This window comes from Drosophila sulfurigaster, chromosome 2R (genome assembly GCF_023558435.1).
Source record: "Drosophila sulfurigaster albostrigata strain 15112-1811.04 chromosome 2R, ASM2355843v2, whole genome shotgun sequence".
In the NCBI taxonomy this organism is placed as follows: Eukaryota; Metazoa; Arthropoda; class Insecta; order Diptera; family Drosophilidae; genus Drosophila; species Drosophila sulfurigaster.
Genome location: NC_084882.1, coordinates 17,069,783 through 17,085,343, shown reverse-complemented (window position 1 = coordinate 17,085,343; position 15,561 = coordinate 17,069,783). Strand labels below are relative to the sequence as shown.

General features: G+C 40.9%; 1 protein-coding gene across 1 annotated transcript; it reads left to right on the top strand.

Moving 5' to 3' along the window:
* Window positions 1-2,144: 2,144 nt before the first annotated feature.
* LOC133838005 (keratin, type II cytoskeletal 1) lies at window positions 2,145-4,600 on the top strand. The gene is made up of 2 exons (XM_062268926.1): window positions 2,145-2,394; window positions 2,739-4,600. Exons 1-2 carry the CDS (start codon window positions 2,179-2,181, stop codon window positions 3,456-3,458), a joined length of 936 nt encoding a protein of 311 aa, XP_062124910.1. The 5' UTR covers window positions 2,145-2,178; the 3' UTR covers window positions 3,459-4,600.
* The last annotated feature ends 10,961 nt before the right edge of the window (window positions 4,601-15,561 follow it).

The following is a 15,561-nucleotide window of genomic DNA, read 5'->3' as shown; positions in this document are numbered from 1 at the left end:
CCGATTTGCTTTGCTTTGCTTTTCTCTCTTGGCTGCGCCCCTTTTTAGGTTTTTTTTTCGTCGATTTTTCGTTTTAACTTGGTTACGAAATGGGACGACGAGTATCTTAAGTGTTTTTGTTCACTTTTACCGTTACATCTCCTTGCCGCCATTGACGTCACCCTTAGTACGGAAAGCTGATTAAATTGTAGTAGCAAATTACTCATACGCCCCATTGCAAACTGTTTGAATTGCGCATAATGACGATGATTCAGTGGTTTCATCACAACTTGTACGAGCTGTAGATCCGTTTTAATAGTTAGGAGTCTGTGTAAAGAGTGTTGGGTGTCGCATTCACCTTGAAATGCGAAACACTGAAAATAAAAAGGTGACAACAATTGTTGTTGTCGAGTTCGCTAAACGGCGTCACAGAGCGTGAATTTGGCTATCCCATCCATATGGCATTCCATCCATACAATCCATCAGCCAACTTGAACTCCATCATCTATCGCACATCTCGCAGCAGCTGTGTGCTCGTCGTATCCGTTTTTGTTTGTTTTGCGTGTAATTTCTCTTTCATTTCACTTGAGCAATTGAAGCGCGCGGTTATTTGCACTTTTGCTGAGCTCAAATTGTTGACTAATGTGTCACAATTGCAAAGTCAGGCAGCGTTTTTTTTTTTCCTTTTTATCTCATTATGCCCTGGACGATGCACAGTTTTCACTTCCATTCGCTACTACAGTACTTCAACCCATTTTTTAGTAATTTTTGCAGGACGTGCTTATCATTCAATTTGGTTTCACTCTTTACCAGCATTTATGAGCGTGACCCCAGAACTTCAGTTAGCATTTGAATGTTGTCATGACACCCTTAGATGACCTCCCCTCTTGCTAGTGTGGTGGGTTTAATTACCTCATTTGTGATACAAATCACTGTTTATGTTGCATAATAAAAAACCCCCAGCGAACAACTATGAAGTCACGAAAATGAAAAGTAATTTCAAGGCGCGCACATGCGATAAACAAAACCGACCTAACTTACCTGCCTCCGACTCCCAAATGGAGGAGAACACAAAGCCGCAACAATGCTGAAGATGTCACACATATACATACATACAGACAGACAGACAAATGAACAGGTCCAGTCAAGAGTGGGGCAGAGTAACAGTAGTATGAAAATATACACAACTTTCATTTCTTGCGGCCAAAAAAAAACTACAAAAACAAAAGCGTTCAAAATTAACAAAGGCAGCAGAAGAATATGGCACACGAGCGGCGACTGAGGAGAGGGTTGTGCGGGGTCTGCTGAGGATTAAGCGCTGCGCAGCACCTGTTTATCACCTCATGTGTTGTAATCTGTGTAGCTTCAACTTCAGCAACAACAACAAGAACAGCAATAACAATAACACTAACTCAGAAGGCACACGCATACACAAAAATATGACACTGACATGTATACATATGTGTGACAGAGAGAAAGAGAAAGAAAGGGAGAGAGAAAGAGAGATGGGGAGAGAGACAGACAGGGAGAGAGAAATGTAGTTGGGGAGGCTGCAAATCAAAGGCAGATAGGTCACACATACTTAAACAGTCGGTTTGTACCTTATATTCGCGAGAGAGCGAGAGAGAGAGAGAGCCGACAGCAGACAACCTTGGCGTGCTCGTCAACTGCAGTTGAAAACTTTCTCGCGCGCTCGCTCAATACTACGAAGCTTAGCCCTTGCGCAGCCGTTGCCGCTGCCGCAGTCGCTGCCATCGCTGACTTTCTTTAATGCGGAAGCAGAAGCAGACAAAAGCGCGTGAGCATTTAGCGTTGGCGTTGGCGTCGATGCCGAAGCAGAAGCAGAAGCCGAAGCCAAAGCTGATGCTGATCGTTGCGCTCACCTAATGCGTCTTCTAAGAGCCGATGCTGCTGCCGTTGCTGCTGCTCTCTCGCACAGCACGTGTGAGACTTTCTTGTAGGGAGCGGCTTAGCCCTCTCATATTTTATATGCGCTGCTTGCGTCGCTGTCGCTGCTGTTGATGTTGATGTTGTCTGGGCATTGTTGATTCTCTTGCTGAGGTGAATTTGTGTGTGTGAGTGCGCACTTTTTACATAATTTTACGTTATGCCGCTGCGAGGCGTCCGTTAGGTTGAAAACTCTTTAAAAACAGCCTGACAGCGTCGAAAAATTATCAAACCGCAGCTTGTTCCATTCGAATGAACACACCAGTGATTTCGGTGGTGCCCAAGAGAAACATTTCAGTTCAGAAAAACACAAGAAATACTACCATGAAGTTCTTCATTGCCACCGCTTGCGTCCTGCTTTTGGCATCGGGCATCTCAGCCGATCCTGTCAAGGCTGCCACCGAGGAACAGTCCGGTGCATTTGCCAAATGCCTGGAAGCTGATTCCATCTCGTGTCTGCAGCTCACGGTACGGATTAACCACAAGATCAAGGATTAAATATTACAAATAAGTGGCACAGTGAAAGTGAAAAAGAAAACGAAATTATATCATCAGCTATATGATAACAGCACAGGAACAACTGTTGCAAGTGAAAGTCTTATGAACAAAAAGACGCAATCAAAGTGCAAAGGATTCGTTTGCAAAATAGTGAAAGTGTGTTAACAAATGGCTGACAATATAAATATATGAACATTATTCATTATCAATTAGTGCCACTTAGTAATAGTCTGTGAACTTGATGAAGTTTAAGTTGAACAAGCATCGATAATAATACTATATATATGTGCATTCTCTTCGTGTCTCCCCCGTAGCTCTTCCGCAAGGCCAAGTCCGTCTTCGACAATCCCCAAATCGAACTCTTCGGCGGTGTCTCTTTGGTCAAGGCCAATGAAGGACGTCAGGGCAAATCTCTGGACAACTCCATGGCTGTTGAGTCTGCACCCACTGTTGAGGCCCGCACCGCTGAGATGGGCAACTACTTCATGGACAGCGCCAAGAGCTTCTTCGCTGAGCGCTCTCTGAACTTCAACTTTGCCAATGCCGCTCGCAGCGTTGCTCGTGCCATTCCCGATGACATCAAGGCCGATCTCCGTGAATTGGTTGTTGAGTCCCGTACCCGCAAGAAGAAGCTGTTGAAGAAGTTCCTCCCCATCCTGTTGGGCGTTGGTGCTAAGGTTGCCGTTCTTGCTGTTGGTGCCATCTTCGGTCTGCTCTTCTTGGCCAAGAAGGCTCTGATCGTCTCCGTGATTGCCTTCTTCCTTGCCTTGGCTGCTGGTGCCTCCAGTGGTCTGAGCCGTCTGGGCGGTTCCGGCGGCAGCGGCGGTGGTCTGCTCGGCGGTCTCGGTGGACTGTTCGGTGGCAAGAGCTCTGGTTCGGCTGCTGTCAGCTCTGGTGGATGGTCCTCGGGCGGTGGCTCCTCAAGCGGAGGCTGGTCCTCGGGCGGCAGCTCGGGATGGGATACACATGGTGCCTACAGCTCACCAGTTGCCCAGACCATCGCCTACCAGGGCTACAAGCAGTCCAGGCGGTAAGCTCTCTGCCCCTTCACACCTCCGACACTCCCCGAGTCCCCCAACGAAACACTTAGAAATCGAAGCGTGACGAGGAGAGAGAACAATCGCTGCTAAACACAATGATGACCATTTCATTAATATGTCTATATATTTATATTTATTTATAAATTATTTATTTTAATTTATTTACCTAAAAACGTGAACGAGAGAAGGGGCGGTGACCCCACCACCCTTCGACAAAAAAAAAACCATTAAGTGCCTTCCATAAGCAATCTCTCGGAGCAGAGAGACAGCCAACAACATATAACATATAAAAAACACACAACTACAACAATCAAACCACCACTTTTCATCTATCCACACACATCTATACAAGACAGTCAACCTTCAGCTACACCCAACATATTTCTATACTCTATACTCTATACACACCCCACCCTAATTTCACTCTGTACTCTCAACTCTATCTACACTGTAATATCTTTCTTGTATTTTCACGGCTGCGATTTGATTTATGAGCACAAAACGCTTGAAACTAGTCGCGCCCATAAATCAAACGCAAGTCGCCTTAACTATCTCTGTCTCTATTTGCTATTTGCTATTTTCCATCAATCTATGTAACTGTCTATCTGTCTACTATTTACTTACTATCTACTATTTCTATCTCTGTATCTCAATGGTAAACTGTGTTTTCCTACTTTTACCGAAAAGAAAACTCTATCAAGCTGCAACATCAAAGAATCAAATAATAACTCCGAAAATATCTACAAAAAAAACTCAAGCTCTTTCATTTCACCCATTCTCAGTCATTCATTCATTCATTCACTTATTCACTTAGTCATTTCGCTTTCAATTTGCATGCTTCCATTGACGCAGCAGACATCACTCATACGCCTCATTGTTCGGACCAAGCAATTTGCATTTCTATGGACCAACAAACTTTCATTTAATTCTTTGTTATCAGCCAAAAATCGAAGTCGCAGTCAAAAGACAAAACAACAAGGCCGCAAATGTTTTCTAAAAGAAAAAAAAAAACAAAATTTCACCCACTTATTTTTTGGTTAATCTTTCATTTTCACTGCACTTTCCTCGGCTGTCTCTCTATCGCTTAAGAATACAACAAAAGTAATTTGCTAAAAAATAAAACAAACATTTCGCTACGCGCATTTTTGGACTCATTCAAAAGCGGCCCATGGAGCAGGTTCAATGTTCAATGCAGAGAGACGACCAGAAGCCAAACAATGGATGCTCAAGCCAATGTATTTTGCACCTGACTGCCTGGTTGCCATTATATTCGGCTGCCTATTGTGTGACTGCCGAGGTGCTAAACAACAAATTGAAGAAAGTTCGAGACGCCTCCAAGAAGTATAATAATAAACACAAACCAATTGTGTTTTAACATTACGAAAATTTAAGTTATCTTAACTGCAGTCTTGACCATTGCCAAGTTCGAAACGGCACTTTAAGGCAACCGACGACAGCCGCTACTTTAGGCATCTTGTGCTTTACTTATAAATATGACCCAGTTACCAGGCTTGCGCACTTGGCTGTGATGCTGTTGGCGATGCTATTGCTATTGTTGTTGCTGATGCTGTGCGTTTGCCGTTTGCCGTTGCTACGTGCCGTTGACTGACTGTCGGCTCTTAGTGCTGGCTTTGGCTTTAGCTTCGACTTTGGCTTTCTTTAGACAAATGTCAGCAATTAATGTGTCGCCGTCTTTAGCTGGCTTTCGAGCATACTATTTCTTTGCTCATTTGGGCCATCTCATCTGTAAGCTGTTAGATTTGCTTAGCATTTAACATTCTGCGTTATTCGTGTATTTTTTTTTTTTTCTCTTTTTGTGTGTTGCTTTTTCTAGCACTATTTTTAAGTGGGTACATGACTCTTGTGCGAGACACTGTTGCTTTTTATTTTATTTTTTTAAGTGAAACTTGTTGATGTTGTCACGCATGAAATTGATTGTCGCCGCCGATACAAACAATGCGTGGCAGTTAACAGAGTCATTCCCAAATCTCAATCAGCGTTGGGAGTCATTTACCAGACTCATTCTGAAGTGGCATTCGGTGTTCCGTGCTTCATGTGCCACAAGCTGCATGTTGCCTGCTCCAAGTGAAAGTACACACTTTTTAGTAAACCAGAAGTAATTCGTTGAGCAATTCCTATTTAGACCTGTTCACTTTTGAAAAATGTACAAGATAAGTATATTTGTTCTGCAAAAAAACGAGGTAGCTTAGATTCAAGAGACATCCAGATATGTGGGGGTTGGAATTGCTGTTGCAGCTTAACACTAACATACTAATATTTGGCATGTAAAGATAAAACTATCATATAGTCTAGATTCTAGACTAGATTTAATTGACTATTAATTTTATATTCGATCAGTATTGGTTTAAATAAATAAAAATACCATAATAACATAATAATATATAATTTATTTTGAATTCTGATATCAAGATATTTAATTAATGAAGCTAAGACAACATAAATAAGTCTGAATAAAAACATATTCTACGAATTCTGTTACAGTAATGTTCGTCTTTTTTCTCTTCCAGAAATTAAAATGTATTTTCATTAATATTTTATACACTCTGATTTTCTTTTGTAATGCAATAAGGTTTTTTTTAATTTTTGTTTCAAACATAAACCATAAAAAATACTATATATCATCTTGTTAAGGCAACTTAATATAATGTAAATTTGTAATTTGCGTGCTTGATCTACTAATGAATTTTACAAATTGGTCCATATCATTTGCACCTTTAAAGCTTGAATTATGTAATAGCAAATAGAGCACATCTATATCAAAGCATATTTTTTAGCTGAAGAATTCAGAATATGCTCAAAAGTCGGCAAGATAATGCGACTACTTTATAAGCTTAGCTTAAAGTTTATGCTTCATAAATGAAAGCACTGAAAGTGTTCATGATCGTGACTTTCACAGAGCTTTCACTAACTTTCTCTCACCCACAGCACAAAAGTAGACAGCATTTTGTCGATATTTGTTAACATTAAAGCCACTAAAGCCACTGTTAATTGTGTGTGGATAGCAAGCACTTGGATTAGTCGGACTTGGGCAGTAAAACTCTGTGGTTTGAGTCTGTGAGTCTTAAAGAGCTTTTTGACCAAAAAAAAGTTTAGTTTGTGGCGTCCCATTTGAGATGCGATGCATGCGTGACTTTGTTATTGCCTTTTATGGTCTAAACAACTGGGCACAGCATTAACACTGTCATCTGCAGCACACACACATATGTCGGAGTAATATAGCTACAATTGTGGTTTTTATAGTTGTTTGCTGGACTTGAAGTTGAATGCTGGATTTTGTGTTGGCGTTGTTGCAAGCTGCTCGCCCCGAGCGCTTTTCCGGTTTGTGGTTTGTTGTCTATTTGTTGTTGCTGTTTGCTGTTGGCTGGTGGATGGCGGATGGTGAATAGCGGCTTGGCTATTTGCCTGGCTTGGCTTGGTTGGGCACGGGTCAATGCACAGTTTACGGATTTGGCTAGCCATTTCACTGCACAGGCAGCTGCAGAGTGTGTGAAAGTGTTGCAATATACTATAATCAAACTATTACCAGCCAGTAATAAGTAATTGAATATGGTCGAGTGTGTGGGCTCCTGTTTGACATTGAATAATACCAGCAGTGGTAAATATGTGCACACTAATTGCAGTGCTGCATTTATTTAGTGCTGTGTGTATTATGGATCTGGGCATTTCGGCAGCTTTGTGTGTAACGTTTGAGTGTCCACCTTTTGGGTGACGCTTTTCACACAACGACAACCAAAAAACACGATGTCCGAAACGCTGCTGCGTCGCCAGATGTGTGAAAGTTGTCAGTTTGCCACTTTTATTGTCAACAAATTAACGAACATACATCCACTCATAGTACAAACGAATAAACTAACATACAGCTGATAATGATGATGACAATGACAATGACGAACAACGCACAATGACCATAACGCTCCACTCACATAGCATTGCGATCACATCTGTCAAGCTGGTTAATGATTACAAAGTCAGAGCCAGAGCGTGCCATGAAAGAGGCCGCTTACTTACGGTGATGGCAGTTGCTGCTTTTGGCCAACAAAAGAACAAACGGTGCTGGCAACGGCAATGGCAATGCCAATTGAAAGTGAAATACCATTTTGGTGAGTGTACTTTGCGCGTGAGTGTGAATGGATGAGTACAAATGTGAGTGTATGTTTACTCGTTTGTATGTTGATCATAACGATAATGACAATTTCTGTAATGAAATGCCTTGAAAGTGAAACCTGTGCAATTAAAAGCAGAGCGGCCAGCGCAGAGCAACAGCCACGCCTACCTGACTTTGGCTTTCGCTTCTTTATTTTGCCAAGCCAGCTGGAATTACACAACGTGGGCGTGGCTGCACAAAAGGCGTCGAAACATTTTCATTTCTGCAAAGGGCTTTTTCTTTAAATTTTAAGAGAGATCGACTCATAGACACGCTTATTTTACATGAATTGTTTATGTAAAGTATGTATTATAATTTTAAAAAGAACTTGAGAATACCCCCAATACAGCTTCTACTTGTACAGGGTATTCACATAGCATACTAAAGACCGAAATACAAAAAATGATTATGAAGTGGAAACTCTCACTTTTACGATTATTTTTCTTCTACATAGCTTTCGGTCCTCATCGTCATTATTGTTATTTGTGAGTGTGTGTGTGTGTTGGTTTGTGTTTTCTTTTGTTATTGTATCTTCTATCCCATAATGATAAGACTTTCGCAGTCGCAACTCGGTTTCATCTCAGCCAGAAAACAAGGCATAAAAGTCAATTTTATGCTTAGTTTTTTATTTATTTTTTTTTTTTATTTTACTGATTGGCCTCCGATCGTGTCATGAAAGTTGTTGACTCTTTTCTTCTGCCGACGTACCGGCTGTCTAATGATTGGAGACTGATGACTGACGACTAATGTGTGATTTAGAGCAACACTAAATATCTCAATTAGAAGATGTAATTTAGGGCCAGAAAGCACATCAGCGTCTAATGTGGGTCACGCCTTTCTCTGCAATCGAAAATCGCATTCATTCGTATTAATTTCTTAGCGATGCTCGGCTGCAGATTAGCTTGGGGTTTGCCTTCATTCATTCAGCAAAATGTCGAACCCAACCCACCTGACAATTAATTAAATTCAAATTGTTGTTTCCGTCTCTGTGGTTTCGGTTTCAGCTTTTGATTTCCAAAGTCAACTTGACTTTGGCTTGGTTTTTTGCCTCTGGCTGCAGTCCGAGAGTCTGAGTCTGAGACACAGCCGGAGTCGAGGTTTGGAGTCTCTCGATTGGAATTATCGACTGTGACTTTGACTTTGGCTATTTTTATTTCGATATCCATTTATTGTTTTGGTTGTTTTGTGGTCATGTTGGATCTGTTGTTGCATTCGGCTGGCCATGTCTCTTTTTTCTACTCAGTCAATTTTGAATTTCTACCATATCTTTGGGTATGCAGCCGGCCAAACAAGTTGCCGCTGTTACTCTGGCTGTTGCTGTGGCTGTTGCTGTTGCTGTGGCTATTGCTGTGGCTGTTGCTGTGGCTGTTGCCACAGTAACGGCTGAAGAAAGTGCTGGGGCCGCTGCTCGACTTTGGACTGTTGTTGCTTTTCAGCTGTTTATATCCGTTTTTGGTTCGATTTATGCCATTTGATAAATCAGACAAAGACACAGCCAAGCGATAAAATAAACCACAAGTCCAAGACGTTCAAGTGTTGAGTTCATTCAGTTACACTTTGAGGCCACGCTGTATGCTCCACACCAAATGAAATATAGAAAAGTTTTGGGTGTGTGCTTGTGTGTTTGTGTGTGGATGCTGCTTCGTAGGTGAGGCATAAAATAAATCGCTAAGATTATAAGAAAAATTTCACTTTCTCAATGGTTTACTGTTATTTTTAAATATGGAATCATTTGCGGCTTCGCTGTTTGCTACAAAGCCATTGGCCTCGACCTAAGAATGAATAAAATATGACGCTGGCAGAAAAGTAACCAACAAATTGAAGGCAATCGGGTGAAATGTTGCGTGATAAAAGCAAATGGATTTTTGCCAAATTGTTGTCTTCCCATAGAACGCAACGCAACGCAAACAGCCAAGAAATCTTCGTTCATGATTATGAAATATTTCTTTATTACAAACAGATTACATGCAAACATATATATCTTATGCTAACAGTGTGCAAGTTATGATTTAAATTTAGATGCCAATTTATCAAATGGAGGCATAAGCTTTGTTTGAAGTCCTTCAATAATTTATGACTTACACATTTATGACTTACCTAATTGAGTATGTAAACTTGTTGCATTTATGTTGGAGAAATTAACTTATTTATTACTTATAATTTTTGGCATCTGCCTCAGTTGACATTGACCAATCGTTGGGTCAACTGCATCAATCTTACACAAAAATCGAAAGAAAGAGAGAGAGAGAAAGCTAGAGCAAGGGTTGTTGTGGTCAAATTTGATTTATAGCTCTATAATATTCGACGCCCCAGGTGGGGTCAAGTGTGCAATTTGCCGTTGCGCATCAACATATTTTATTTAAGTGGGCGGTGAACATTTATTATATTTTCAATTGACATTACAACTTTCTGCCGGCAGGAAATGTATGTAATAAATAGGCAGAAGGAGTTATTTCGAAATGATATATCCATGTGCGTCTGATTGTCTATATGTCCGTTTGTCCGTGTGAGCACCTAGGTCTCACATATTATAAGGAATACAGGTATCGATATACTAATATAATATATCGCTCGGTATATTTCAGACGGTTTTCTGTATATTTAATTAGTATATTTAAAAATATATACCGCACGCTTTGAGTATTTGCTCAGTGTATTTATTTGGTAAACTTTTTAGAATAATAATGAACTGTTTGGCGTTTTATTGAAAATGGGTATCTTACAGTCTAGCACACTTGACTTGTTTTACAAATAATGCTGCCTTATTTATTATTGTGACACTATAAAGTTTGAGATAAAAAAAAAATGTTTTTTCTTAAAATACATTAATATGATACAAGTATAAGTTTGTCTCGCTTAGCAATGTAAAGTGCTTACTTATTGAAAAAACCTTTATTTTTTTAATTTCAAATATATATTAATAGTGTCGTATAACTTCGCAAACATGTTTACAAGTGCTGTCGAACATAAGCTCTTAATCAAAATGCCTTTCAGCATACCAATTACGCGCAACAACAACAAGACAAAGAAAGACAACAGCAGACAAATTGACCAGCTCTGGGCGACTCAAAATGCCGACTGATTGTAGGTTCAACGCAAGTATAAGAAAACGAAAAATACCACCACAAATGCAGGTAAGATGTGCACACACAAAACACAGAGTTGGGCTCTCTACCTTAATAAGTATTTTACGTGTATTTCGCACGGCTCTGAACTGCAAAAAAAAAAACTTTCACTAACGCAGATTTTGAGCTGCGGACGAGTTGCTGCAGAGTTGTCGCTGCTCCTGTCAAAAGGCCTGCTCACGCGCACTTCATTATGAGGCTGTAGTAACGTCATCAACACAATGCTGGCCGCAAAACCAAAGCTAAAGCCATAAGCCATAAGACACAAGACATAAGCCATCAGCAGCCATAAGCCGCACAATCGTCACGAAAAGCTATCAAGTGGCGAAGCGACTTCGAGTGCCGGCTGGACATTGACACTTGTTCAGCAGTCAAGCGGGCCGACCGGACATGGTCACGGGCATCCGTTACCGTTGCTGTTGCCGTTGCCGCTGAAGTTACCGCACCCCTTCTCCGGTCAGACGGTGTAAACAATATACTTTCATTTGGCATAACGAATCTCTTCACTTTTTTATGGCTGTACCGAAAACACCGAAGTGGACTCAATAGATGTTCCTGGAAAATTGAAAAAAGCTAACATTATTAGCACGCGGAAGGCAAAAGAAACGCATAACGCTTGGGCAAACAATACATCGTAGCTTTAAGGTTTAATTATTGCAAATATAACCGTATTGAAATCAATAAAATGCGCTCCAATTGTTGATTCGGTTGTTGATTCGGTTGTTGATTGTTGATGGGTGACAGACCAACCGGAAACCCCGTTTTATCAATTATTCGAAGTTCGTAGTTCGAACTAGCGAAGACTCAAGTGACTAGACACTCGTTTTATTTTTATCATCCAACCCGTTTTTGTTGTTGTTACTGCTCATAGCTGTTGGCTGCTTTTGATTGTTATTCGGATTGAAGTTTCTGACCGACATACCATTGAAAGCAAAAGAAGAAAGTTGAGCATACCACGAAATGCCTCACTGAGACTAGAATTTACCCAGTCTTTATTATTAACTTCATTTGGTTAGTTGGCCTTTTATCTCACTTTATTTAATTAACAGCGTCGTTTAAAGTTTCAATAAAAAAGAAGTGAAACAACAACAAAGCATGAAAACAAAGATTGGTCCAAAATTTCACTTTAAAGAATGCACTAAACCAAAATGCTCAGCATCCGGCCTGGACCCGGTCGCAGGCCTCAGCAATTTCAGCAGTCCTCTGCCCCTTCTTGAGGCCGCAAAACGTTGCATTATTTATGATGCAAAGTGGGGCGCAGCAGCATCGACTGGAACAACAGCAACGCCCTTGATGCTGCCATCGATGCTGTTGTTGCTGTTGTCGCTGCTGCTGCAATTGCGTGAAAGTCGCGGAAGCTGGCCAAAGACTCGAGTTTCGAAGTTATCCTCAAAAGAAAAATGAGAAGAAGCGAAATAAAATGAAAAGAGTACAGAAAAAGCGAAAGGGCTGGGCACACGTGCGCCGGCAAAGATTGGGCCATAAAACTGCAATTTTGGCAAGTTTCTCAAGCCCAGAGAAACCCTTTCTCTTTCGAAAGAAAGCGCTTATGGCTTTTGGGGGTTCGCTCTCAGGTTTTTTGGGGACTCAGGTTCGGGTTCGGGTTCGGGCCGTGTGATTTGCCGAAAAAAAATACTACAAATCTACAATGAAAAGAGTTAGTAAATTCAGCAAGTAAACTGCAGTCGAGAGTCGAGAGGCAAACAGTTTTTCACCAAATTATATAACCGTTGGAGAGTTTCGCTTTTCTCGGCGCAAATGTTGCGCCATCATCATTTTGCTTACACTTGGCCATCAATTATTCAATATCAGCCGAGCAGACTCTAAGCACCACTAACTTACATAAAAGATCAACTAATAACTTATTAAGTAAATGCTGCAATAAAATTGTCGCGTTGTCTATTAACGCTTTTGTATGCGAACCAGCTAACTGTAAATGGTGATTATGTCCGTTGTATTAGATAATAATTTAATATGTAGCATATGTGTTGAGCTGCCTCCATGTCAACCTGTATTTGTATCTCCATATATATATGTATATGTATATATATTTCGAATTTGTTGCTCTTTTCACGCTAAAGATGCATATTAGCGAGCTGGCGTTGAGGCATCATGGAAAGTGAAAGTGATGCTGTGACTCGGATTCGTGCATTTATAATTTGTATCTCCAAAGTCGGAGACGCGCCACTTCACGTTGCAAGGCGTTTTTGCTAAAAATTGTGAAATATTTATGCTAATCGATAGATGGCAGCATGTGGTGACCAAACGATTACAAAAGCGCTTGCTAATTTCTGTATTCAGTTCCACTGCTTCTAAACCTGACTCCACGACACCGACTCGTTTATGGCATTAGGGTTCCCAAAAACAACAGAAATCCAATTATTTATTTCTTTTTAAGAAATCAAGCCAAGCATATAATGATATGTAGAGCAAGTTTCAGTGAGTCTGCAATTTGGAGACTGGGCAACATGACTTTGTAATACGAGAAGCAATATAACTTGATAGTGCATCAAATAGAGGGCATAACAAGTTCGTTGCATTTTGCTACTTATATTTGATATCTATAACATGGGCAGGGGAAACGAAGAGGCAGCTATAAGTTTACAATTAAGCCATTAAGTGGCAGTTTGCAACTTGCGTTCGTTTGTTTAGCGTTTTCACTCCGATATGGACAGCAGACGAGAGCAGCTTAGCTCAATGGCAGGGGCAAGCATTGTGGCAGCAGCAGCAGCAGCATCATCATCGTCATTTGCTTCAACACCCACTGAAAGTGCTGGGCCCCGGCACTCGCTCACTCAGTCAATCATTCATTCATTTATTCATTCATGCAGTTTGTTAGCTTACATTTTGAAGTTGCAAAGTTGCACGCGCTTCGCTTGCTTCGGTCACAAGGCGGTGAATGTTGTCTACGAAAAAGGAAAATTAACGTTGAACTTTCTTTTTTTGCTGCAGCCACAGCCGCAGCAACAACAGCAGCAGCAACGGCAACAATAATATAAATAAAATATGTACTTTGCTTCGTTGTTGCCACTGCGGCTGTTGTTATTGCCCCTGCGACTGTGGAAACGTTTTATTTTTTTCTTTTTTTTTTCATTCACATTTGGCTCTTATGGACACACAGCTAAAACTTGTTGAACTGTTATGAATTTTACTTTTGGTTTTCAAAGCAGCAGCAGCAAACCTGTTGATATGGCCTGGCGGCAACAATAGAACAAGAAGTAATTTACAGCTCCAGCCCATGACCAAAATCACGCTTGTTGTTGCATTCGTCGCTGAGCTCTGAAGCCGCCGTGGAGCAGCAGTCTCCATGCAGTGAAAGTGTCGTTTCTCATATATATATATTTTCTGCATAATGGAAAAGAAAGATGAAAAAATACGAAAAATAACAAATGAGATACCAAAATTAATTAAATGTCAAATAATTCAGCATTCAACATCGTTCGACGGCCCCTTGCAGATTTGCATCCCTATTCAGTGACTCCATTGGCTCCATTCGCTCGACTCACGCATTGCGTGAGGATGGCGATGCGATTGCAAGTTGGGTTCCCCTTTCTCAACTTCGGCTTGCATATGAAATTCGCTTTCACTGCCATCGCTGCTGTTGCTGCTGCATTTGTTTGTCTTTTGTTTGTCGCCCAATTCAACAGCTCATTTTTTTATTACCTTTCCCAGCACTGTCATAATACGCTTAATTAAGCATATTAAACGCTTTCATAGAAACGACCTACAAGCAACAATGACTTTTTATGTATCCTGGCCACAGTCATTTCGTTGGCTTGTTGGCATTAACGCAGCTTATCAACTCTCTTTTTCCTGATGACTTTCATTTATGCGCGTTCCTGTCCCCGTCTATTTGCACACTTTTACTTGTCGCATTTAACCAATCCATTGGTCATTGGCCACCGTTTAGTAGCAATTGGCTAGTGACTGGCGGCTTCTGGTCAACATGTATTTGCCCAACAAGACTTTCGGCACACTTTGTCTGTGAGTCAATAATTCAGTGGGCAGCAACAGGCAGCCAGCCAGCTGTTTGTTTTGGCCGCTTGTATTTGACAACGCATAAAATATGCGCATAAATTTATGCAGCAATGTGAGCAGCAGCAGCACCAGATATCACAAAAATCAACAACAAATCAACAAAAAAGCTGAGAAACTGAGAAAAGGGCGCACAACGGTTAGCTGCATGCCACAAGCGACACGGAGAAGTGTCGCAACTTTCCCTTTTGAATGTCTCCGATCGGGGTTATGATTATTCGAATTGCTCGAATGCTGATCGTTGATGGCATATGGTTTATAGTTTATTGTTTATTGTCTTGGCCTATATACCGAAACTTGTTGACCATCTTTTATGTAACACAAATTCTAATGGGAACACACGATCATTATTCGCACTGACGTGACGAATAAACCGTGACAATTCATTCTACTTAGTGACCACTGATCACTAGTTTACTGCTCAGTGATCAGCGACCGTTGATCAATAGGCGGCAGCATCGAACCAGTGACAAGAAACCGCAAGCTGCAGGCACCTGTTTTGGCTGCACCTGTTTGTGTTTGTGGCATGCTTCTCTGATTGATTGAATTAGAAGGCGCATTGCAAAAGCCGAAACTCGAAAGGGAAATGCTTTTACTCGCACACACAGTTGCACAGTGGTCATAAAAAGGATTTTAATTTCAATTTAAAAACAATTAAGATAACGATTTTGAGTGATTTTGGTAAAAGTAAGTTACAGGTAACTAACTATATTCCCACAGTGCACCGCCCCAAATCTCACTCTCCTCAATTTCGGTTTCAGCTGATTTTGAC

What these genes read in the sequence shown, in the direction of transcription:
- LOC133838005 (XM_062268926.1), top strand. Translation starts at nt 2,179, where the DNA reads ATGAACACACCAGTGATTTCGGTGGTGCCCAAGAGAAACATTTCAGTT. An exon ending in TCTCGTGTCTGCAGCTCACG is followed by an intron (nt 2,395 to 2,738) that starts GTACGGATTAAC and finishes TCTCCCCCGTAG; the next exon opens with CTCTTCCGCAAGGCCAAGTC.